Raw genomic sequence first — 25,535 nt, 5'->3', positions numbered from 1 at the left:
ATGAGAGGAAGCAACAGAGGGCTTGGAGGCTTTTGCTATGGCAGACATAATCCCCTGGTCTTCACCTTCCACCCCATCGACTTCCATATAGAGCGCATCATCCTCCGCTACTTCTGCCACCTACAAATAGACTGCACCACTAGGGATACATTTCCCTCCCCATGCCTATCACCTTCCAGGGAGACCGTTTCCTCCAGGGCTCTTTGTCAGATCCATGCCCACCACTGGCCCTCACCCCACTCCTGGCACCTTCCCCTGACACTGCATGACATGCAAAACCTGAGCCCACATCACTCCCCTCACCTCCATCCAAGGTCTCACATCCGCCAGACATTTACCTGTACCTCCACCAATGTCATCTACTGTATCCATTGAACCAGATGTAGTCTCCTCTACATAGGGGAGACAAGACACGAACTTGCAGATTATTTCAGAGAACATCTCTCACCCACCAACCCCACCGTCCCATGGCTGAACACTTCAACTCCCCCTCCCACTCCAAATGCAGTTCCTGGGTTTCCTCCATCACCAAACCCTAACCGCCCGACGGCTGGAGAAAGAACGCCTCATCTTCCACCTTCGGACTCTGCAACCACACAGGATTAATGTGGATTTCACCAGTTTCCTCGTTTTGCCTCCCCCCACCTTATCCAACTCAGCACCGCCCTCTTGACCTATCCATCATCTTTCCCAACTATCCACTCCACCCTCTCCTCCGACCTATCACCCTCACCCCACCTTCATCTACCTATTGCATTCCCAGCTACCTCCCCCTCAATACCCACCCCCCATCCCATTTATCTCTCAGCACCCCCTGTCCCACATTCCTGATGAAGGGCTTATGCCCGAAACGTCGATTCTCCTGTTCCTCAAATGCTGCCTGATCTGCTGTGCTTTTCCAGCACCACACTCTCTCAACACTGCATTAAATGTGAGACTTGTATCAGGATTTTCCATCTTGATTTGCATTAATATCTATTCAGGGTCACTAGACAGGTACAATAGTCAGGTAAAATAAGCAGGTACAATAGTTTTTAAAAATGTGTTGCGGGAAAAGCACAAAAAGCACCTGCTGCGCTTTTCCAGCAACACATTTTAAACTCTGATCTCCAGCATCTGCAGTCCTCAGTTTCTCCTAGGTACAATAATTTTAACATGTTTGAATTTGCCTGTAAGGCAGCTCGCTTGGCAAAACACTTTTGAAAATTCCGATGTCCTCAAGAGCAATGTGCCCAAGATTGGTCCTTATTGCTGGCACAAGCACCTTATGCTATTTCTGCTGAAATAAACTTCAGGGTAAGGATTGAGTAGCTCATTACCACCCATCCCCCTTTGCGTGTGCCTCATCTAGGGCCTGTCTAATGGTCAGTGGTAGATGGTACTGCACTGTAGAGACTTCAAAGAGGAGGCTCTGTTCTGAGTTAACAAGATGGTGATTGCATGATATCCGAAGGACAACCATGTTACAAGCCAAATGTAATTACCAAGACTAACAGGATCATAGAATCCCTGCAGTGCAGAAAGAGGCTGTTCAGCCCAATGATTCTGCACCAATCGCAGAAGAGCATCCCAAACGGACCCATTTCCCCCCTCCCCAATCCCCATATTGTCCATGGCTTTCCCACCTAGCCTGCACATCCCTGGACACTATGGGGCAATTTCTCATGGTCAATCCATTTAAACTGCACATCTTTGGATTTTGGGAGGAAACCAGAGCACCCGGAGGAAACCCACACAGACACAGGGAGAATGTGCAACCTCCACACAGTCAGTCACCCGAGGGTGGAGTCTAACCCATGTTCCTGTTGCTGTGAGGCAGCAGTGTTAACCACTGAGCCACCGTGTCAGAGTTGTACAGAATACATCTGCACCTTTCAAGGGATCGTAAAGAACTCAATGTCTCCACCCTCAGATTGTGTGACATCATAAGAATGGGTGGAACTCAATGTGACATGCACATTAACTCCTTCAGAGCCATTAGCTTATACCAGAGGGTCCATCACTGTCATCAATTCATACAGAACCTCGTCCTACCTTCGTCCTGCAACCGCTACATTATAGCTCTTAGGTTATTTTTCTGTGTTACCACAAATATTGAAACTATTTAGAGAAGTCATGTTTAACTTTTATTGAACCTAGACTAGACCACAATGACCATTCTGAGCAAACATCAGGACTCCATATCACGAAGAATAAAATAGAAGTGATGGAGAAGGGACAGCAAAGATTGAGAAGGGTGATATCAGAAATGAGAGCACACATTTGCCAGGAAAGATCAAACATGCTGGAGTTCTTTGTTTTTAAGAGGAGAGGCTGTGACCTGATAAAGGTCTTGAAGATTATGAGAAGGTATGAAGGGGAGACATGGAGAAGCTGTTTCCATCTGCAGCTAAGACCTGGCTAGAGCCATATATGTAAAATACTCATTCACTTTTCTAATAGAGAACAGAAGAAAAACCTTATTCCCCAGAGAGTGATGAGAATGTGGAACTCACTACCACATATACTGGTTGGGGCAAATGCTATTGATATATTTAAGGAGAAGCTGGATAAACACATGAGATGGAAACAGGAAGAATGATATGCAAATAAGGCTGAATGAAGAGGGCTGGGAGGAGGTTCATGTCATATACAGTATAACCAATACAAAGCCTGGTTGGCTGGAATGGCCTGTTTATGGACGGTAGACTGCTGGACTGCTAGTTTGTGATGCAGTGTGATGACGCAACGTGGGTTCAATTCCCACACTGCCCAAGCTTACCATGAAGGACTCTCCTTCTCAAACTGTCCCCTCGCATTGGGGCATGGTGACCCTCAGGTTAAACCACGACCAGTCATCTCTCTTTAACGAGAGAACAGCCCTTAAGGTCTGGTGGGATTTTGCTGACTTCACCAATGAATTTAATGTTCTCCTCCCTGGAGGATGCAAAGAAGGTAATGAAATGGGCAAATAATGGGGCAGATTGGCCCTGGAGAGGTGTTTGCCCCTTTTTTGCCATCTTGGAAACCCCAGCTCATTAACCTGGTGAGAAGGTCCATTGAGAGATCTATCAACTCATCAGCAATTAAAGTCACTGAGAGGTTAATTAACAACACTGAAGGGCCTTCACTCACGACTGGCCTGATTACCCACTTTCCTGGCAGGCAGGAAAACACAGAAATGAAGAGAGAAGTCAGCCATTCGGCCCTTCATGCCTGCTTTGCCATTCACTATGATCATGGCTGATCCTCAATCTCAAAACCTTATTCCTGCTTTCTCCCTTACCCTTGATGTCTTTAAGATCTAAAAATATATCCATTTCATTCTTGAATATTTTCAGTTATTTGGCCTCCACAGTATTATGGCAAAGAATTCCACAAGTTTGTTATCCTTTGAGTGAAGACATTTTTCCCCATGTTGGTCCTAAATGGTCCAACCCATATCCAGAGACAGTAACCCCTGGTTCGAAACTCCATGACCACGGTGTGTACACACTGCCACACGTGAAGACGTTCCTCCTTACTTTACCCACTGGATTTATTAATTACTCTCTTATAGTTATGGAGTCTTGTGAAGGGGTTGGTTAGTGGGTTAGCTGAAGGTTTGAATGCACCCTCCAAGGCCTCAATTTCACCTCCACATATTCCTGCTGAAGTCTCTCCATGTGTTCCGTACTTTCCCAAATCAGTCTTCCACATTTTGGCCAGTCACTAGCCAGAGCCTTCCTTGAGTCATCTGACCTCTTCAGGTATGTGTTAGGAACGTCCCTAAAACCTGTTTAATGTCCTCCTGTCCACCACAATCAAAGTCTCTTTTGTCCTTTGCTCTGGTGTTATCCTTGCGTCATAGAGTCATAGAGATGTACAGCATGGAAACAGACCCTTCGGTCCAACCCATCCATGCAGACCAGATATCCCAACCCAATCTAGTCCCACCTGCCAGCAACCGGCCCATATCCCTCCAAACCCTTCCTATTCATATACCCATCCAAATGCCTCTTAAATGTTGCAATTGTACCAGCCTCCACCACATCCTCTGGCAGCTCATTCCATACACGTACCACCCTCTGCATTAAAAAGTTGCCCCTTAGGTCTCTTTTGTATCTTTGCCCTCTCACCCTAAACCTATGCCCTCTAGTCCTGGACTCCCCGACCCCAGGGAAAAGACTTTGCCTATTTACCCTATGTATGCCCCTCATAATTTTGTAAACCTCTATAAGGTCACCCCTCAGCCTCCGACACTCCTGGGAAAACAGCCCCATGCTGTACATCTCTATGACTCTAAGCTGAGACTGGGACGAATATGAAACTGAATGTTTCTCCTTTCATTGTGTTCCAGTTCACAGCTTCATGGTGCATTTCCGCTTTCTGACAATTCCGAAAAGGCCAGTGAATTTCTAACTCTTGCTTTTGACAGTTCCCTCCCTGTCCTCACCCCTACTCCACCGCGGTGTGTCAACACGGCGGATCAACTTGCAACTGCTCAGCAGTTTCGAAAAGGAACACACAGAGGCATTGTAGCCTGGCCAATCTCAGTGGCAGCACTTAAAGGGACACCACACTTGGCATAAACCAAGCGTACACATTCAATCCACAACAACTGCACCTTGTCATGCTCATAGTCACCATGACATACAGACCTACAACACAGAAAAGGGCCTGTCCAAGTCAGCATCAGTCAAAACAACCAACTATTCTAATCCCATTTCCCAGCACTGGCCCATTACCTTGTATACCTTACCATCGAAAGTGTATATCGAAATAGTTCTTTAAATGTTATGGGTGTTTCTGCCTTTACTACAGTTACAGACAGTGAGTTCCTCTTTCCCAAAACCCTCTGGGTGAAAATGTTTTTCCTCACATCTTCTCTAAACCTCGAGCCCATTACCTGAAGTCTATGTCCTCCCCCGAGTCAATGATCCCTCCAGAAAGGGTCAAAGTTTCTTCCTGTCTAGCCTATCGATGCCCCTCATAATTTCATACATCCTGATCATGACCCCGCTCAGTCTCTAAGGAAAACAACCCAAGCCTGCCTAATCCCTCTTTGTCATGGAAACTCACCAGTCCAGGCAATGTCCTGATCAGTCTCCACTGCACCCTCACCAGTGCTATCCCATCCCTTGTTATTAAATAGCGGCTTTAACATGGTCAGTTCTCATGGCATTTAATGCAATTGTTCTCAGACTAAGCCACAAAAGGGCAACTGACCAAAAGCTTGGTTAATAAGCTCAGTTTTTGGGAGCATGCGCAGGAAGGAGAGTTAAACAGAAAGACAAGGTTTGAGGCAGGAATTCCAGAGCTGAGGAACTCAGCAACCGAAGGCTGGGCAGCTGGTGATGGAGCAGTGGGCATGCTCCAGACGTCAGGATAGGAGGGCTGCAAGCAGTTTGGAATGTTCCAAGGCATAGGAGCTAAGAGAGAGGGAGGGGGTGTAGGGGCTGGGGGGGTTACAGAGATAGGGAGGGGGTGTAGGGGCTGGAGGGGGGTTACAGAGATAGGGAGGGGGTGTAGAAGCTGGAGGGGTTACAGAGATAGGGAGGGGGTGTAGGGGCTGTGAGGGTTACAGAGATAGGGAGGGGGGTGTAGGGGCTGGAGGGGGTTACAGAGATAAGGAGGGGGTGTAGGGGCTGTGAGGGTTACAGAGATAGGGAGGGGGTGTAGGGTCTGGAGGGGGTTACAGAGATAGGGAGGGGGTGTAGGGGCTGGGGGGGTTACAGAGGTAGGGAGGGGGTGTAGGGGCTGGGGGGGTTACAGAGGTAGGGAGGGGGTGTAGAAGCTGGAGGGGTTACAGAGATAGGGAGGGGGTGTAGGGGCTGTGAGGGTTACAGAGGTAGGGAGGGGGTGTAGGGGCTGGAGGGGGTTACAGAGATAGGGAGGGGGTGTAGGGGCTGGAGGGGGTTACAGAGATAGGGAGGGGTGTAGGGGCTGTGGGGGGGGTTACAGAGATAGGGAGGGGGTGTAGGGGCTGGGGGGGTTACAGAGGTAGGGAGGGGGTGTAGAAGCTGGAGGGGTTACAGAGATAGGGAGGGGGTGTAGGGGCTGTGAGGGTTACAGAGATAGGGAGGGGTGTAGGGGCTGGAGGGGGTTACAGAGATAGGGAGGGGTGTAGGGGCTGGAGGGGGTTACAGAGATAGGGAGGGGTGTAGGGGCTGTGGGGGTTACAGACATAGGGAGGGGGTGTAGGGGCTGGAGGAGGTTACAGAGGTAGGGAGGGGGTGTAGAGGCTGGAGGGGTTACAGAGATAGGAAGGGGGTGTAGGGGCTGTGGGGGTTACAGAGATAGGGAGGGGGTGTAGGGGCTGGAGGTGGTTACAGAGATAGGGAGGGAGTGTAGGGGCTGTGAGGGTTTCAGAGATAGGGAGGGGGTGTAGGGGCTAGCGGGGGTTACAGAGATAGGGAGGGGTGTAGGGGCTGGAGGAGGTTACAGAAACAGGGAGGGGTGTAGGGGCTGGAGGGAGTTACAGAAACAGGGAGGGGTGTAGGGGCTGGAGGGGGTTACACAGATGGGGAGAGGCTGGAGGGGCTGGAGGAGGTTACACAGATGGGGAGGGGGTGTAGGAGCTGGAAGAGGTTACAGAGATAGGGAGGGGTGTAGGGGCTGGAGTGGGTTACAGAGATAGTGAGGGCGTGTAGGGGCTATGGGGGTTACAGAGATAGGGAGGGAGTGTAGGGGCTATGGGGGTTACAGAGATAGGGAGGGGGTGTAGGGACTGTAGGGGGTTACAGAGATAGGGAGGGGGTGTAGGGGGTGTAGGGCAGTGGGGGTTACAGAGATAGGAAGGGGGTGTCGGGCTGGAGGGGGTTACAGAGATAGGGGGTGTAGGGGCTGGAGGGGATTACAGAGATAGGGGGTGTAGGGGCTGGAGGGGGTTACAGAGATGGGAGTGGGTGTAGGGGCTGGAGGGGGTTACAGAGATAGGGGGTGTAGGGGCTGGAGGGGGTTACAGAGATAGGGAGGGGGTGTAGGGTCTGGAGGGGGTTACAGAGATAGGTAGGGGGTGTAGGGGCTGGACGAGGTTACAGAGGTAGGGAGGGGGTGTAGGGGCTGGAGGGGCTACAGAGATAGGGAGGGGTGTAGGGGCTGGAGGGGGTTACAGAGATAGGGGGTGTAGGGGCTGGAGGGGGTTACAGAGATAGGGAGGACTGTAGGGGTTGGAGGGGTTACAGAGATAGGGAGGGGGTGTAGGGGCTGGAGGGGGGTTCAGAGATAGGGAGGGGGTGTAGGGGCTGGAGGGGTTACAGAGATAGGGAGAGGTGTAGGGGCTGGAGGGGTTACAGAGATAGGGAGAGGTGTAGGGGCTGGAGGGGGTTACAGAGATAGGGAGGAATGTAGGGTCTGGAGGGGTTACAGAGATAGGGAGGGGGTGTAGGGGCTGGAGGGGTTACAGAGATAGGGAGGGGATATAGGGGCTGTGGGGGTTACAGAGATAGGAGGGGGTGTAGGGCCTGGAGGGGTTACAGAGATAGGGAGGGGTGTAGGGGCTGGAGGGGGTTACAGAGATAGGGCGGGGGTCTAAGGACTTTGGGGTTACAGAGGTTGGTAGGGGTTTGGGGCTGGAGGGGGTTACAGAGATAGGGAGGGGTGTAGGGGCTGGAGGGGTTTACACAGATAGGGAGGGGGTGTAGGGACAGTGGGGGTTACACAGATAGGGAGGGCTGTAGGGACTGGAGGAAGTTACAGAGATCGGGAGGAGTGTAGGGGCTGGAGGAGGTTACAGAGATAGGGAGGGGCTGTAGGGGTTTTGGGGGTTACAGAGATAGGGAGGGGGTGTAGGGCCTGGAGGGAGTTACAGAGATAGGGAGGGGTGTAGGGGCTGGAGGGAGTTACAGAAACAGGGAGGGGTGTAGGGGCTGGAGGGGGTTACAGAGATAGGGAGGGGTGTAGGGCCTGGAGGGGGTTACAGAGATAGGGAGGGAGTGTAGGGGCTGGAGGACGTTACAGAGATAGGAGGGGGTGTAGAGGCTGGAGGGGGTTACAGAGATAGGGAGGGAGTGTAGGGGCTGGAGGACGTTACAGAGATAGGGAGGGGATGTAGGGGCTGTGGGGTTTACAGAGATAGGGAGGGGGTGTAGGGGCTGGAGGAGGTTACACAGATGGGGAGGGGTGTAGGGGCTGGAGTGGGTTACAGAGATAGCGAGGGCGTGTAGGGGCTATGGGGGTTACAGAGATAGGGAGGGGGTGTAGGGACTGTAGGGGGTTACAGAGATAGGGAGGGGGTGTAGGGCAGTGGGGGTTACAGAGATAGGAAGGGGGTGTCGGGCTGGAGGGGGTTACAGAGATAGGTAGGGGGTGTAGGGGCTGGACGAGGTTACAGAGGTAGGGAGGGGATGTAGGGGATGTAGGGGCTGGAGGGGCTACAGAGATAGGGAGGGGTGTAGGGGCTGGAGGGGGTTACAGAGATAGGGAGGAATGTAGGGGCTGGAGGGGTTACAGAGATAGGGAGGGGTGTAGGGGCTGGAGGGGGTTACAGAGATAGGGAGGGGTGTAGGGGTTGGAGGGGGTTACAGAGATGGGAGGGGTGTAGGGGCTGGAGGGGGTTACAGAGATGGGAGTGGGTGTTGGGGCTGTTGGGGTTACAGAGATGGAGGGGGTGTAGGGTCTGGAGGGGGGTTCAGAGATAGGGAGGGGGTGTAGGGGCTGGAGGGGTTACAGAGATAGGGAGGGGGTGTAGGGGCTGGAGGGGTTACAGAGATAGGGAGGGGGTGTAGGGGCTGGAGGGGGTTACAGAGATAGGGAGGGGTGTAGGGGCTGGAGGGGGTTACAGAGATGGGAGGGGGTGTAGGGTCTGGAGGGGGTTTCAGAGATAGGGAGGGGGTGTGGGGGCTGGAGGGGTTACAGAGATAGGGAGAGGTGTAGGGGCTGGAGGGGTTACAGAGATAGGAGGGGGTGTAGGGGCTGGAGGGGGTTACAGAGATAGGGAGGGGTGTAGGGGCTGGAGGGGTTACAGAGATAGGGAGAGGTGTAGGGGCTGGAGGGGTTACAGAGATAGGAGGGGGTGTAGGGGCTGGAGGGGGTTACAGAGATAGGGAGGGGTGTAGGGGCTGGAGGGGGTTACAGAGATAGGGAGGGGGTGTGGGGGCTGGAGGGGGTTACAGAGATAGGGAGAGGTGTAGGGGCTGGAGGGGGTTACAGAGATAGGAGGGGGTGTAGGGGCTGGAGGGGGTTACAGAGATAGGGAGGAATGTAGGGTCTGGAGGGGTTACAGAGATAGGGAGGGGGTGTAGGGGCTGGAGGGGTTACAGAGATAGGGAGGGGTGTAGGGGCTGGAGGGGTTACAGAGATAGGGAGGAGTGTAGGGGCTGGAAGAGGTTACAGAGATAGGGCGGGGGTGTAAGGACTGTTGGGGTTACAGAGGTTGGTAGGGGTTTGGGGCTGGAGGGGGTTACAGAGATAGGGAGGGGTGTAGGGGCTTGGAGGGGTTTACACAGATAGGGAGGGGGTGTAGGGACAGTGGGGGTTACACAGATAGGGAGGGCTGTAGGGACTGGAGGAAGTTACAGAGATTGGGAGGAGTGTAGGGGCTGGAAGAGGTTACAGAGATAGGGGGTGTAGGGGCTGGAGGAGGTTACAGAGATAGGGAGGGGCTGTCGGGGCTGGAGGGGGTTACAGAGATAGGGAGGGGTGTAGGGGCTGTGAGGGTTACAGAGTAAGGGAGGGGGTGGAGGGGCAGTGAGGGTTACAGAGATAAGGAGGGGTGTAGGGGCTGGAGGAGGTTACAGAGATAGGGAGGGGGTGTAGGGGTTTTGGGGGTTACAGAGATAGGGAGGGGTGTAGGGGCTGGAGGAGGTTACAGAGATAGGGAGGGGCTGTAGGGGTTTTGGGGGTTACAGAGATAGGGAGGGGGTGTAGGGCCTGGAGGGGGTTACAGAGATAAGGAGGGGGTGTAGGGGCTGGAGGAGGTTACAGAGATAAGGAGGGGGTGTAGGGCTGGTGGGGTTACAGAGATAGGGAGGAAAGTAGGGGCTGGAGGGGGTTACAGAGATAGGGAGGGGGTGTAGGGCTGGTGGGGTTACAGAGATAGGGAGGAAAGTAGGGGCTGGAGGGGGTTACAGAGATAGGGAGGGGGTGTAGGGGTTTTGGGGGTTACAGAGATAGGGAGGGGTGTAGGGACTGGAGGAATTACAGAGATAGGGAGGGGTGTAGGGGATAGGGAGGGGTGTAGGGGCTGGAGTAGGTTACACAGATAGGGAGGGGTGTAGGGGCTGGAGGACGTTACAGAGATAAGGAGGGTTACAGGGATAGGGTAGCAGTGTAGGGGGTTACAGGGATAGGGAGGAGGTATAGGGGGTTACAGGGATAGGGAGGGGGTATAGGGGGTTACAGGGATAGCTAGAGGGTGTAGGATCTGGAGGAGTTTACAGAGACAGGGAGGGGGTGTAGGGGCTGAAGGAGGTTACAGAATTAGGGTGGGATAGAGGGGCTGTGAGAGGTTACAGAGATAGGGAGGGGGTGTATAGGCTGGAGGGGGTTACAGATATTGGGTGGGGGTATAGGGGCTGGAGGAGGCTACAGAGACAGGGAAGGGAGTCGGGGCTGTAGGAAGTTACAGAAATCGGGAGAGGTTGTAGGGGCTGGAGGAGGTTACAGAGATCGGGTGGGAGGGGGGATGGTTGCTGTGGGAGGTTACAGAGATAGAAGCTAGGACAAAGATGACTGTTGCCTTAAACATAAAGTGAGCAGGGTGGGTCAAATATCTGAAAATGTTAGAATGTTCTTTCCAAGATTTCCTCTGGATATTTTTTGTGGATGATAGATAAATTTGCATCACATGTTAACCCTCCTAAAATAATGCTCAAAAACAGAATTAAGGTATAGAGCACAACTCAACCTGCCCTTTGTCCATAGCACACAGAGACAGGGCACCTGGCCCACTTTGATCCCTGCAACTATTTATACTCCACACGAACTTCCACCCATCTTGATTTACATAAAGCCTGTGGGACGTGACCTTCCATATCTACCTCTCTCATGTACTCACCTCACACGCTTTCTCTTTAATGCATCATACGACCACACTATTAGCAGCAAGTTTGACCTTCTTGCCACTGTCTGAGTGAAGAGGTTTCTATATTGGATTCATCAGCGATTGTCATATATTTAAGGCCAGATGGGTTCATGTCAATGCTTGGAAGGATATTGGAATCTTTATTTTAAAATTAAATAGAAAAAATGTTCAGACTAAAACTGAAAACAAGGTAAAAATAGGTTAGATCCATTCATTCTAATGGTTTGAGATCACTAGTTTCCAAAAACCACTCTAATATTTTGTGCAAGAATTAATTTGATATGAGGCTTTAACAATCCCTTATAACAGCATTGATAGAACCCATCTTCATTCATTATTAGATTATTAACAGTGTGGAAACAGGCCCTTCGGCCCAACAAGTCCACACCGACCCGCCGAAGCGCAACCCACCCATACCCCTACATTTACCCCTTACTTAACACTACGGGCAATTTAGCATGGCCAATTCACCTGACCTGCACATCTTTGGACTGTGGGAGGAAACCGGAGCACCCGGAGGAAACCCATGCAGACATGGGGAGAACGTGCAAACTCCACACAGTCAGTTGCCTGAGGCGGGAATTGACCCCAGGTCTCTGGCGCTGTGAGGCAGCAGTGCTAACCACTGTGCCACCAATTAGTGTAGAGTATAAGAAAGAGTCTACATAGGTGTAAGTGTTTGTAAAAGTAGAACAAGTTTTATTTCTGAAATTCTTTTAGCCTCTATGAAATTAATTTTGATATAAAAATTTTACAGCTTTAAATTTAATTAAAAACTTAGTATAAAATGACTTTATGTTCAAAGTAATTTACATATATTTTGAATAATTAACAGACAAGTTTAACAAATACAAATTGTACATTTTTTTTGTTCCATGTAACCTCTAACACATACATGATACCCAAGAGTCTGAGTTGTTTATAACTGCACTTTAAAAATGGGAATGTTATACAATAGCAACATGGGGTGAAGGGTTACAATAAAACAGGTTCATTTTAAGAGGGAGACCAGTGATATTAAGAAAATTCACTTAAAATAAAAATCCGACAATTTAAATCCAATTATAAGCCCACAATTCTCAGCCATACGGAGTTGTATTTTGTTCTTAAAACCACGAACATATGTCATCCACTATAATCCAGAACACTGTCAGTGATGCACTCTGCATGGAGAAATGTGGATTTACAATTGATCTGAATGATGGACTTTTTAAAACAAAACAGTTATCTTTGTTGATTTGACCAGGCAGAACAATATTTGGTACCAGGAGAGAGCAGAACATTGGGCTTGTTTTTGTTTCACTGTTTGCATTTATTACCACTACAAAAGGTAAACTCAACAGCATGCAGTTCCAGTGCCTGTGACCTCACTAACCCCCTCCATTGCAGAAAGAGGATCATCTGGAACATCAAATGATGCAATTGAATTCAAATATCTGCTCAGTTGATGGCAGAATGCTGTTCTTGCTAACCTATTTATCAGGAAGCCAGGACTAGGGTTTGAATCCCACCTTGGCAGGTGGTGCAATTTGAATTCAATAACAAATCTGGAATAAAGTGTATAATGGTGGCAACGAAACTGTTGTTGATTGTTGGAAAAATCCATCTGGTTCACTACTGAAGGTGAGTGCTGCGTTAGCTCAGTTGGCTGGATGGCTAGTTTGTGATACAGAGTAATGCCAACAACGTAGGTTCCATTCCTAAACTGACTGAGGTTACCATGGGGGACTCTCCCCTTGCCTGATGCATGGTGACCCTCAGGTTACACCACCACTAGTTGTCTCTCTCTCTAATGAGAGAGTGGCCCTATGGTTTGGTAAGACTATGGTAACTTTACTTATGCAAACTAACAGCCTTCCAATGCTAAGCCTTGACACAGACACCAACTGACTAAATCACAGGCAACATGTGCTATCTCTTTGAAAGGATAGCAGTATGGATATTGCAGACTGATCTTGTGTAACATGGATTAGTTTACTTCCTTAGATAGGCAAGACTAGAGGAAACTGAAAGGGGGTGACAAAAAGCCAAGATCTTTAAACTTTGGAAAGAGATTGAACATGGAGCAGTGAAGATTATAAGTGCTTTACACACTTTTGTCCCATCGATTTAATGCAAACCATGGTGACAGGACAGATTTTTCCTGCAAAATTGTAAACCTGTTGCCGATTGTATTTATAATTCAACATAACACGGGGAGGGGGAAGATCAAGGGGGCATCGCCTGAATGCATATGAAGGCCATTTGAGAAATGGGCAATCACAGCAAGGTCAAGATCACTGGATTTTGTGGGATCCAACTTGCTCAGTCACTCTGAAGCAAATGTTCGGAGGAGCCTTTTATCACAAAGACATACTCTAAAGAAGTAAAATGCAGGTGACAAGGATAATCTTGTAATGCAGAGCCAACGTGTATTTTAAGCAGAGACCAAGAGTGAAGTGATCAGCTTTGAGCTAAGGACAATACCAATTTAACCATCTTGAAAATTCTTTTAGATTAGATTAGATTACTTACAGTGTGGAAACAGGCCCTTCGGCCCAACAAGTCCACACCGACCCTCTGAAGAGCACCCACCCACCCATTCCCCTACATTTACCCCTTCACCTAACACTACAGGCAATTTCCCATGGCCAATTCACCTAACCTGCACACCTTTGGACTGTGGGAGGAAACCCATGCAGACACGGGGAGGATGTGCAAACTCCACACAGACAGTTGTCTGAGGCACAACCTGGATCGCCAAGATGTGTCTGTTCTGAAAAGCCAAAGGAGATGTACACAAGGTGCAACAGAAACTGAAGCATAAGGACTAGTGAGTGGTTCCACTGCCCATACCAGTGGGTGCACTGTCTGTTGGTGATTTTTAATTCGGGGGGTGGGGGGCTCAGCAATTGCAGGTTTTGCCTTTTTAACCCTAACAGCCGTGTTCACTCCAGCTCCTCTTCTGACTGTAACTCGTTGCGGACAGATGCAGAGTGAAGTTTTTGGGGAGTCCGGTGCACTATCTGTTTGCTTTGTGCAACTTCCTGTGCACCTCTTCACTCACACCTTTGCTGCTCGCCCTTCACCTTCCTTTCTGCAACTTGTTTCTGGCAAGGCTGAAAACTCAACCAGTAGCACCCAAATCTGCTTTCAGATAGTCCACACTGATAACACAAACACCTCTGATGTTGTTTGATTACACAGCCCTGTGAAGCCTAGAGACACTTCCTTCATGTTGAAAGCGCATCGTTTGATCTCTGCTGTTCGTGGTCAGCCTGAAGGGTTAGGCAAGGTCTGAGGGCGAGCGACTGAAATGGTACACACGACAGGTGACTGATCTCAATGACAGCTCCGATGTGGAATTACCAGCCCTCATCGGTCTCACAGTTCCTCCCTGTGAAACAACATTTACTGAAAACAAAAAATGCTGAAGATCATTGGCTGTGAGGAAAGGTTAAGAAGACTGGGATTGTTTTCACTGGAAAGCTGATAGAGGCCTACCCCATTCTGAGAGGCCTAGATCGGGTGAATAGTTAGAAAGTTTTTCCCAGGTTTGAAGTTTCAGTTACAAGAAGGCAGAGGTTTAAGGTGTGAGGGAAAAAGTTTAAGGGAGATGTGTGAGGGAAGTTTTTCACACAGAGAGTGGTAGGAGTCTGGAACATACTGTCAGAAGAGGTGGTGGAAGCAGACACATTGGCAACGTTTAAGAGAGCATTTGGATGGTCACATGAAGAGGGAGGGAATATGGACTGAATAGGGGCAGAAGCTTTTTGTGTTTAGTTAGGGCATAATGATCAGCAAAAGCTTGGAGGGGCCGAAGGGCCTGTTCGTGTGCTGTGCTTCTCTTTTGTTCTTTGTCACAGCAGGTCAGGCAACATCCATGGAGAGAAAGCAAGCTAACATTTAGAGTCTCGATAACTCTTCATCAGAGCTACCTGACCCGCTGTGATCTCCAGCATTTGTTATTTTCGGTTCAGATTGAGCATCTGCAATCATTTGCTTCCCTGTTCTGGTTGTTTACTGTTGAGCATTGATGGGTCACCTGATGGTAATCTTGCAGAGAGCTTAATTGTGTTTTTCGAAATCAATTTTAACCTCAACAGCAAGAACAACAGGTAAAGGACAGCCTTTGCAGTTGATAAAGTTTCTGCCTTATCTCTAATCAATATTTCATCAGCCGATCTCATGCCCAAAGAAAAACACCAACTGATTGTGTGGTGTCCCCAGTTTGTTTCCACATATAGACTTTAGGTTCAGAGAGTTTCAATGATCCTTAAATTTCTAAAGATGTAACAAAGACCAGAACATGCTTATTTCCAAAATCCCACTTGAACACCCTTAAAGTCCCCCACCAGTATGAACAACTAGGTTTAACTTCCACACAATAAAACAGGAACAACTTTTTTTTTAAACTTTTGATGTGGAATGTGGCTGTCATTTGCTGAGTTGGCCGATCCCTTTTTGTCCCTTCGTGGCATTGTCAGGTCATTTCAGAATCACATGTCGGCAGACTGGTTAAGAATGGCAGAACGCGTACTCTAAAGGGTATAAATGAACCAGATAGATTTTCTTCCCCCCAAACAATCAACAATAAGTTAATAGCCATCACTACACTCTCTCTTAATTCAGGTTATTTTCTCTGTTAACTAAATTCAAGTTAATTAAAACGTAACCATCAGCCAGTCTGGGAATCAAACCAACATCCCAATCCACTACTGAAAATGTGTTGCTGGAAAAGCGCAGCAGGTCAGGCAGCATCCAAGGAGCAGGAGAATCGACGTTTCGGGCATGAGCCCTTTGAAGAAGGGCTCACTTCCTTCCCAATCCACTAGCCTGGAGTCTCTGGATTACTAGCTCAGTGACATTACCATTATGCCACTAGGTCCTTTGGAGAATATAACGTCCTTATCAAAGCAATCCTTCTAAAATCGAGCCCAGCACTGAAAGTAATGTCAAGATCACATTTCAGCTCCAAGTAATATCATCGATTTGGTTTCTGCCAACCTTGCCAATTTACCTTCTGCATCCAGTCTGATTGCCTTGACTTAAGGCTGCATAGATCCACAAATAAAACTGTTAATTTGTGGATCTAACTGAGGAGCCACAACTGCAAGCCCCATGCCACCATCACTACCACCTCGAAACAAAATGGTGACAAACCTTGAATTAATTCATTGGAAAACGAATGTAATTCAAGGAGAATTGGCTGGGATAGTAACAGGATGAATGTAACACTTTACAACATGTACAGAATCAAAGAGAGTGCTAGAGAAACTCAGCGGGTTGGGCAGCAACTCTTTCAAATGGTATGACTCTTTTTCAGAAATGCATTCCAAAGGAGGGTCATACCGGAGTCAAAAATGTTACCTCTGTTCATCTCTCTACAGATGCTGCCAGACCTGCTGAGTTTCTCCAGCACTCTTGAGTTTGTTTCAGATTTCCGGTATCTACAGCCTTTTGCTTTTTATCATAAAATCAAAGATTAATGCCAAAGTAGCCTCTCTGATCATGTCTGAGCTATTTGAAAGCGCTACACAACTAGTCACACTATTCGACATCGTAAACCCAAGGACCTGCAGATTTTCCACTTCAAGCATTTATTAAGTTCTCTTTTCAAAGTTGCTGTGGTAACTGCCTCTGCTGAACAGTGCAGTCCAGGAAAAAATAGCTGCACTAATCTGGACTAAGAGCATCAGCTAAATGCATTACATTTGGTTCCCAGATGGTTCCCTGCACACCTCGAGTTCCCCTGCTTGGTTCAGTAGGTATGACTCCTGACCAGGAGCACCTCATCGAGATGTTGCTCCCAGTGCAATAACACAATGAAAACCCTCTTCCCATCCCTACACCAGAGATCCAAATGACCTGTTTCTTTGCCCATTTCACACTGCTGTCTTCTGCCTTAAAACCGAACAAGATGTGGCTCTAAGAAGAGACAGTCTTCATTTGTACACCTTATGTGGTATAGGTGTAGCCACATCACTTGAATAACAGTCCACAATTGTTCTATACACCAAGATTTATTATGCATACTGTCAGACACCTACATTTCACTAAGTTTTCAATTTTCTTCTTCGTCTGATATTTTGTGTCAACCCCCTCTCCCACCCCAATATCTCTGATCACCTCTGGCCTGGCACCCTAACTCTGCTTCATGTGCATCTCTGGCAGCCACACCTCCAGCTGCCCAGGTGCTACCCTCTGGAAATCCCTCTGCTAACTTCTTCACTCTCTTTAAGATGCTCCCCCAGTGCAGTGGTATGACATATTTTAAAGAGTGTTGCGGAGCACCTTGGGAAATTTTACAAAGCTGAAGGCACTATATAAACTTTATTTTTCATGTTTGAAGCAGAGCGCATTTGAAAAGAATAGACTTTATAGTTTGAGGTTTGTATTGATAGCATTAGCTAAGCACTGGATCAGAATCATTAACAGTCCTGGTGACTTGTTGCACCAAACCCCAGGGTGATCCATTTTAGTGACTGTGCTGAGTTTTAAAACTGAGCATTGATTGTCTCAATCATTTAGTAATACTGTTTCACTCTAAACACAATTTTAGACTGTAATTTGCTGTTTGATTATATATAAAATAAAAATTAATGTTACAATCAATGTCAACCATAATACTGACAATCGTTTATAATTAGATGACACAGAATCCACTGTTCTAGAAAGTGATCAGTTGCTAATCAGAGAATACTGAACGCCCGAACCTCACTGTGTCACAATAGAGATGCTGCATGGTGCTGCTAAACTTCATTTGATTAGTCAGACAAATAGTTATTTTAAAGCTGGTATTTTCAGCAATGCTGTGCACTCGTGCCAGATTTGGGATTGAAACATTCGACAAATGTTAAATAGAGAAATTCACGGGACACTGGGTTTTGGATCAAGTCATTCACCTCTTTCCATTCCCTCTTCTCTCATCCCACCCCATCTGAGTGCAAACCACGTTCATGTTGACATGACAACACAAAGACCAAGTGAAGGGTTAAAATTTCCTTGAGAGGTAGATTGGAGAAAATACTGTCAGGGCATAGGTTGGTACTGCCTGTGAAGAATAATTTTTGACATTAATCAAATCATCTCCTTGAAAGCATGGGCTGTGCCCTTTGCACATGAACACTCATTCGTCAGCTCCTATTGGGGCATCTCCATCTGAACTCTTTACCTTGGGCTTGAGGTCAGTGATCAGTCATCGTTGTCCAGCATGACAAGGCTTGGTGTGGTCATATCCTGCTTACATTCTTCTGTGAGTAATGCCTCAACGCCAGAGGCCAGGTCTAACTGAGGGTCTGATTGATCGAGTGACTGTACACATGTCTGGTTATTGTGGGTCAGGAGGATAGGAGAGAGGACAGCTCTGTACGGGTATCAGTAGACAGACAGTATACTAGCTAATCACTTAGCTTTGTGAACAGTTTAACTAATTTACGCCAATAAACTCAAGCGTGTTGTTGCATGACCAGTTAATAATTGTGTTCACTCATCCGCCATACTTTAAAGATACCAAATGTCCATTAAAGCAGAGATTGTGTTGAACTTGTCCCTACGTTTTCCTCAATATGCATCTCGGCTGGAATTCACAGTTACCTTAAAAAGGTCTTTGAGTTGCAGTTTCCAGAATGGCATAATGAACACATAAAACTGCTGGAATGTATTTCAATGTATGTCCATTTGTCATTGTTCTCCGTGATCATACCATCTTCTGTTCATCTGGTGCTATGGTTATTATCTAAAAGAAGGCATGTTCACTCCAAGGTTGCATCACTTTGGGGAGTCAGGCACAAGTTCTAGCAAAATGCAAGAGAATAAGCTTTAAGTCAATATCTCCCATTCAACATCTAATTAAATGTATATGGAGTAGCATTAAACAAAAGCCTTTCAGAAGTGCGCTCTCTCTCTCTCCAGATCATGTAAAGATTCCAAACAATAACAGAAAGCACTGGAGAAACTCAGCAGGTCCGGCAGCACCTGTGGAAAGAGAAACAGAGCTAACTTTTCAGGTCCAGTTAACCCTTCTTCAGAACCCTCGATGAACCTATCATTTTGTTTAGTACCCGCAACAGTAGAAAGGAAAAGAGAATTTCCTGAAGTTGTTATGAAGTGTTCAAAGCACAGTTGGATTTGGGTTCATCATACCCCTCGCAGATATTTTGGTTAACTCTTCGGAGAAAGAGGAAGATTCTTCATGGGGGAGGGGGGGGGGACTGGATGTCAATCAGGAGGTCCTGAACCAATCCCTGAGGTAGTGGGGGAAGAGGTAGCAAACAGTCACTGGCCTGGGATTTTGTCCAGGGTCCTCCCTTGCATGGGGCTCCCTTCATAATAACAGATGGCAAATGGGCTCTCAAGGTCGAAAGGCTTTGTCAGGAGGAGCAGGCTATGGGGAATAGCTGTCTAATCATGAAGAAACCCTCTGAAAAGAGTGTGTGTGTGTGTGCGTGTGTGCGTGTGTGTGTGCAGGTGTGTGTGCAGGCGTGTGTGTGTGTGTGCGCGCGCGCGCGTGTGTATGAGAGTGTGTGTGCGCGCGCATGCCTGCAGTTTAATGGCGGCCAGTTATCATAACATATTTCTGATAGTGTAGCTACTGGCTACAGTTGAGCAGCACCTTCTGAACAATCTTGAATGTGCTAATAGCCAGTCCTGATGAAGGGCTTTTGCCCGAAACGTCGATTTTCCTGCTCCTCGGATACTACCTGACCAGTTGTGCTTTCCCAGCACCACTCTAATCTAAACTCTGATTTCCAGCATCTGCAGTCCTCACTTTTGCTTAATAGCCACACTAACAATCAACGAAGACCATCAGTTGAGTCCATAGCATGGATCATTTACGTTTCCTAGAAACTTCATACATTCTTAAACAGAGATCCATTCTCTGTAAATAAAGGGAATCTGTGCAGGATTTGCATATTTTATGAAATAGCCCAGACCTTTGGGAGCCTATTGTTTCTCATTGCTTTTGCCACGGGAATGTGCCACCCAATCAAAGTTTGATTTGCTAACCCATCCTGTCCCTTCTCTCCTGCAGTGCAAATTGTTGTAATCCTCTGAAATGTATTTGTCCTCTGAAATGCATTTGTCCTGACGAATGCAACTTGGGAATCTTCAACAAAACATCTCTCTTTTCAGCAAGATTCAAAACTGAAAGCAGCAGAATCACAGTGGCCACACATTTATTTATCCTTTCAATTCATGAAAAATAGTCGAGCACTTCACTGAACTTTGTCAAAGGTCAGGACTTATGATTATATAATAATATGGTTAGTGCAGTAAAAGGTTTATTTTTACTGTGGGAGTTGGAGCAGAAATGTTGAACAGTGTCAAGAATTTCAGTGCTGAAGACAATTTGTACTTGAAACTTTCAGAACAGGAAGTGGTTTACTGTGGCATCATGAGTCTGAGAGATAGCTTCTAACACATGGAGCAGTTTTAATCATAGCACGGAATATCTGTGTTTTCTGCTGATTTGTTTGTGAATATTTTTCTTTGTATCAGTGCAGAGTTTTCAGTCTCTTTAGGGCAACAGCCTCTGTTCACAATTGACATTGCAACTGTGTTGATTATTTTCTACGTCATGGAATTTTTGAGTTATCATGAGCCCATCAAAGTGAGGAATGTGGTTGGCTTTGATCTTTGCATTCCTGGAGTCACCGAGGAACACTGCTCAAAGTAGTAAGAGAACTGAGCAGGATGTGAAAACATTGACCAATCCACCACTGTCTGTTCTACTCTGTCACATATGGTCAAAAATACCCAGTGAGATCTCCAAACAGTGAAGGATTGGAATACTCCTGCTTGCATTCCCTCTAAATGCCTCCGGTTCCACAGCCCTTCAAAATCTCCATGCACCTACAATCTTGTCTTCTGCACATTCTGTACTGTAATGAATTCCACACCCCCACCCCTCTTTCGTCTGTGGGGTCACGCTGCCAGTCCTGTAGCTCTGGAATTATCTCCCTAAACCCCTTCAGCTCCCTGTCCTCCTTTTCAATCATGTCCCTTATGGTCACCTGGCCTGATATCTCCTTGTTAGGCTCAGCATCAGAGTTTTTTTTTTGGTGACACTCCTGTGAAAGCACTACGGTACTTTTTACCACTTTGTACAAGTCGCTGTTGACCCTTCACCTCAGTAAATCTAGAAATGAATGTAACAGAAAAGTCATTCTTGGTAGATTTTGTCTTGTGGTGATGCACCAGTTCTGGTGCACAGCCTTGCCGTCTCTGCAAGAGAAGCTGGGTGTTAACCACAACACCTCCACCAGTGCAGGTATGTGCAATGTGTACCGCTCATTGGGGGCACTGTTTCGCCCTCTTCACTGAATTCCACTTTCATCTGTTGGCATGTCCCAGTCTTGTCAGGGTCAAATTATACCTTCTTTTAAAAACAAAATGGGCTTCTCCTGTTCTTAGACCAGATCTTCAATGGACGTCTATTACTGGAACCTCTTACCCGCTCCCACCCCCCGCAACCACTTCTGCAACTTGCTACGCTCAGACACCTTCAGCTCCCTCTTTCTTCAAACCCAACCCCTCTTTCCTCCTCCTCCTCCCTGCCTCACTCTGTGTCTTGTTCCCTCATCCCTTCCTCAGTCTCCCCTGCTGATGTCCATCTGAAGGGATGCGGTTAGACTTGGTTTACCGTCTTATCTGAAAGACAAATCCTTCAGCAGTGGAAGATGGAACTTAATATAGATAAATGTGAGGTGCTGCATTTTAGTAAGTTAAATCAGGGCAGAACTTAGACAGATAATGGCAAGGCCTTGGGGAAAGTGAGGATTGCAGATGCTGCAGATCAGAGTCGAGAGTATAATGCTGGAAAAGCACAGCAGGTCAGGCAGCATCTGAGGAGCAGGAGAATCAACGTTTCAGGCATAAGCCCTTCATCAGGAACCTGCTCCTCAGATGCTGCCTGACCTGCTGTGATTTTTCCAGCACCACATTCTCAAAATAGACCGAAGGGTTCAGGTACACTGTTCCTTGAAAGTAGCAGTACCAGTAGGATAGTAAAGAAGGTGTGTGGCACACTTGTCTTCATTGGTCAGAGCATTGACTGTGGGAATTGGGACATCATTTCACAGGTGTACAGGACATTGGTGAGACCACTTTTGGAGTACTGTGTACAGTTCTGGTCTCACGTTTATAGGAAGGGTATTATCAAATTAGAATGGAAAGATTTACAAGGATGTTGTTGGAACTGGAGGGTGAGAGTTATAAGGAGAGGCTGGAACTTTTTTCCTTGGAGTATAGAAGGCTGATGGGTGATGACCTTATAGAGGTCTACAAAACATTGAGGGGCATCGATAAGGTGAATAAGTGAATCTTTTTCCTCGGATAGGGGAGTTCAAAACTAGAGGGCATAGGTTTAAAGTGAAAGGAAAAGATTTAAAAGGGGTAGCTTTTTCACACAGAGGATGGTACGTGTATGGGATGAGCTGCCAGAGGAAGTAGTGGAGGCTGATACAATGACAACACTTAGAAGTCATCTGGACAGAAACATGAATAGGAAAGTTTTAGAAAGATATTGGCCAAGTGCAGGCAAACGGGACTAGTTTAGTTTGATCGACATGGCCGAGTTGGACTGAGGGGGTCTGTTTCCATGTTGTGTGACTCAGTACAGCACTGGTTCCATAGTGGCGCTGGGAAGGTCAGTGTAGATGTCTGTGCTGAGGCTTCCCGAGTGGGACTTGAACCAACTCAACCCCAAAAGCTTCAGACTTGGGGGTCAGAGCATTACCCAGTGTACCTCGGCAGACATCTGAGAATCCAGAGCTTGTCCAAGTGAGCCTTTTCTGGGAAATTCCATTGGTTTCTCCCCTCCTTGTGCTGACCTGAATGATGAATGGAAGAAAGCAAACTTACCAAGTGTTGGGAAGAACCGAGGCAGTGTCTCGGGAGAAAGTGGAGTGTTGGGTTCGGAGAGGAGATGGCGGTCCGAGTCTGATGGAAGGCGACGAATATCCAGTGTCCTTGGTTTCACTTCAGAACTTTGGGCTGGAATCTCCTCAAATACTGGATTCTCCACGCCTATCGCCTCACTGTAGTTCAGGAAAACAAATTCCACACTCATTACTTTTGGCCCGAGGTCGTTCTTTTCTACCGGTTAGTCAGAAACAAGTTTTATCATTTCAGCTGTACCTAAAATACTGCAGATGCTGAAAATCTGAAATAAAAGCAGAAAGTGCTGAAGAAACTCGGCAGTTCTGGCAGTATCTGCGGAGAGAGAAACAGAGTTAACATTTCAAGATCTGTTTGATACTTCTTTAGAAGTGACTTAGAGTCATAGAGACAGACAGCACAGAAACAGGCCCTTCAGCCCAACTCATCCATGCTGACCAGGTTTCCTAGACTGAAGTAGTTCCATTTACCTGCATTTGTCCTATATCCCTCTCAGCTTTTCCTATTCACATGTCTTTCCAAATATCTTTTCAATGTAGTAATAGTTCTAGTCTCTACCACTTCCTCTGGCAGCTCGTTTCATACATGCACTAACCTCTGTGTGAAAAGGTTGCCCCTCAGGTCCTTTTTAAACCTTTCCCCTCTCACCTCAAACCTATGCCCTCTAGGTTTGGACTCCACTACCCTGAAGAAAAGACCTTGTCAATTCACCCTATCCATGCCCCTCATGATTTTGTAAACCACCATAAGGTCACCCCTCAGCCTCCGACGCTCCAGGGAAAGAAGTGCCAGTCCTCTCCTTATAAATCAAACCTTCCAGTCTGGGTAACATTCTTGTAAACCTTTTCTGCACCCTTTCCAGTTTAATAACATCCTTCCTAAAGCAGGGCAACCAGAATTGTATGCAGGATCCCAAATGTGGCCTTGTCAATGTCTTGCAAAATGGTGTGCCAACTCCTCTACTCCATGTCAAATGCCGCCTTCACCAGCCTATTTCCCTGTGATGGAACTATGTGCCTAGGTCTCTCTGTTCAACAACACCCTCACAGGGCCCTACCATCAATTGTGTAAGTGCTGCTCTGGTTTGTCTTACTAAAACGTAACACCTTACACTTACCTAAATTAAACTCCATCTGTGATCCCTCAGCCTACTGGCCCAGTGTATTCTGAAGTAGCCTTCTTCACTGATGACTTCTTCCTCTGATGAAGCAGAAGAATCATGCCAGACTTTAAACACTAACTCTGTTTCTCTCTCCATAGATGCCACCAGGTCTGCTACGTTTCTCCAGCACTTTCTGTTTTCATTGTCCGATCGTTTCGGGATTATTTTCCAGTTTTCAACACCATGTTAAAGGGATTTGTGCCTGACTGCTGGACATCCAGGGCATTCTGGACCATAGATAATCTGTCAAGCCCCATGAGCATGTTAACATACAGTTACCCACCCTTTGAAACTCTCACCAGTCAGGCAATGTGATGGTCTAACCTCTGTGTTACCAGGTACACCCGGTAAAACAACTGATAGGTAAAGATTATGTGAACAAGCCAAACTTTGTGACACTAGTCCCAGCCACAGGCTGTGGTCTGCACCTTGGCCCACAATGCGTTGGTGAGAGAGTGAAGAGCTGTTCTACAGAAAGGCCTACATCTCTTCTGATCTTAAAAGTCACATGAGCAATCCAAGGTGACTTCCCCTCCCCTACCACTTCATCTCGGAGGGAGCGTGAGTCCACTTTGATTAACTCTGTGTAGAATGGATGGATAGAGTTCATTTCAGTTGTCAGACAACATTATAACATCGAGGTGAAGTACAGACCCACTCTGCTGAACACGCCATGGTAACTGAAGGGAAATAAACTTAAAGCAAGGATTTGTTGGTGAGTCATTTCTTTGCCCTTCACACTGTTCCCCCATGACGATTCCCCAGCAGGTTGGCACTGACTCACGTTCTGAAACCTTGACTGTATTGCCTTTACGAAAGGGCAAAGACAAGGAGGACATCCCCTTCAGTTTAACAGAAAGATTGGAGGACCAATAAAAAAAAAACCGTACCTATCCATTCGGACAAGCTCATGGGCTCCTGCAATGAAAAACAAGTGAGGTGACACTGTGAAAAATTGAAATATTGCATGTGCAGGTTGCAGAAGAAAAACCACAAATGATTCAGAAGTTTAAAACTTAATGCATCAATTACATTGTGTGCACAGTACAGAAACTGGTTGTTTGGCTCAAACGACCTATACTGACCATGGCATTCTGCTTGAATCATCATCTTACCCCATCAGTAAAACGCTCCGTTCATTTCTCGATTATACTTACCTGACTTCTCCTTGAATGTATCTGCACTGTTGCATGACAGGTTACAGGTTTCTTTTCACACTGACTCCTCACAATATTGCTGACAGCAGGTTAGCTTTGCATTACCTCAGTTGTGTCATAAGACAGTGTGGAGGTGGAACAGGAAAGTTCTGTGGGATGCCTGATTACAATCATCAGCTGCTAATACTTCTGCTATTTCTACAGTGCTATTATCAAACGCTGATGGGGACATTACCTGCTAAATTTCGCTGACTGGGTTAGACTTTCTCTGACACTCAAACCACAAATGCAACCATGCTTCAATCAGGCCGACACAGACTCCAGTGCGGCTCTGAAGAACTGCGGTGCCACA

At 47.2% G+C, this 25,535-nt stretch overlaps 2 protein-coding genes across 2 annotated transcripts in view; one reads left to right on the top strand and one right to left on the bottom strand.

Annotated features, from left to right (window-relative positions):
• The window catches only part of cdh23 (cadherin-related 23), a 967,008-nt gene that overhangs the window by 782,219 nt on the left and 159,254 nt on the right, over nt 1–25,535 (top strand). The window lies entirely within an intron of this gene.
• Nucleotides 11,657–25,535, bottom strand: part of vsir (V-set immunoregulatory receptor) — a 63,246-nt gene continuing 49,367 nt past the window's right edge. Inside the window, exons 5-7 of the mRNA XM_072583541.1 lie at nt 24,917–24,944; nt 22,829–23,004; nt 11,657–18,759 (exon numbers count right to left, since the gene is read on the bottom strand). Coding sequence (XP_072439642.1) covers nt 18,734–18,759; nt 22,829–23,004; nt 24,917–24,944 — 230 coding nt within the window. The 3' untranslated portion in view covers nt 11,657–18,733. The remainder of the gene's footprint in view (nt 18,760–22,828; nt 23,005–24,916; nt 24,945–25,535) is intronic.

This window comes from Chiloscyllium punctatum, chromosome 13 (genome assembly GCF_047496795.1).
Source record: "Chiloscyllium punctatum isolate Juve2018m chromosome 13, sChiPun1.3, whole genome shotgun sequence".
NCBI lineage: Eukaryota > Metazoa > Chordata > Chondrichthyes > Orectolobiformes > Hemiscylliidae > Chiloscyllium > Chiloscyllium punctatum.
This window is presented reverse-complemented; position numbering and strand designations above follow the sequence as displayed.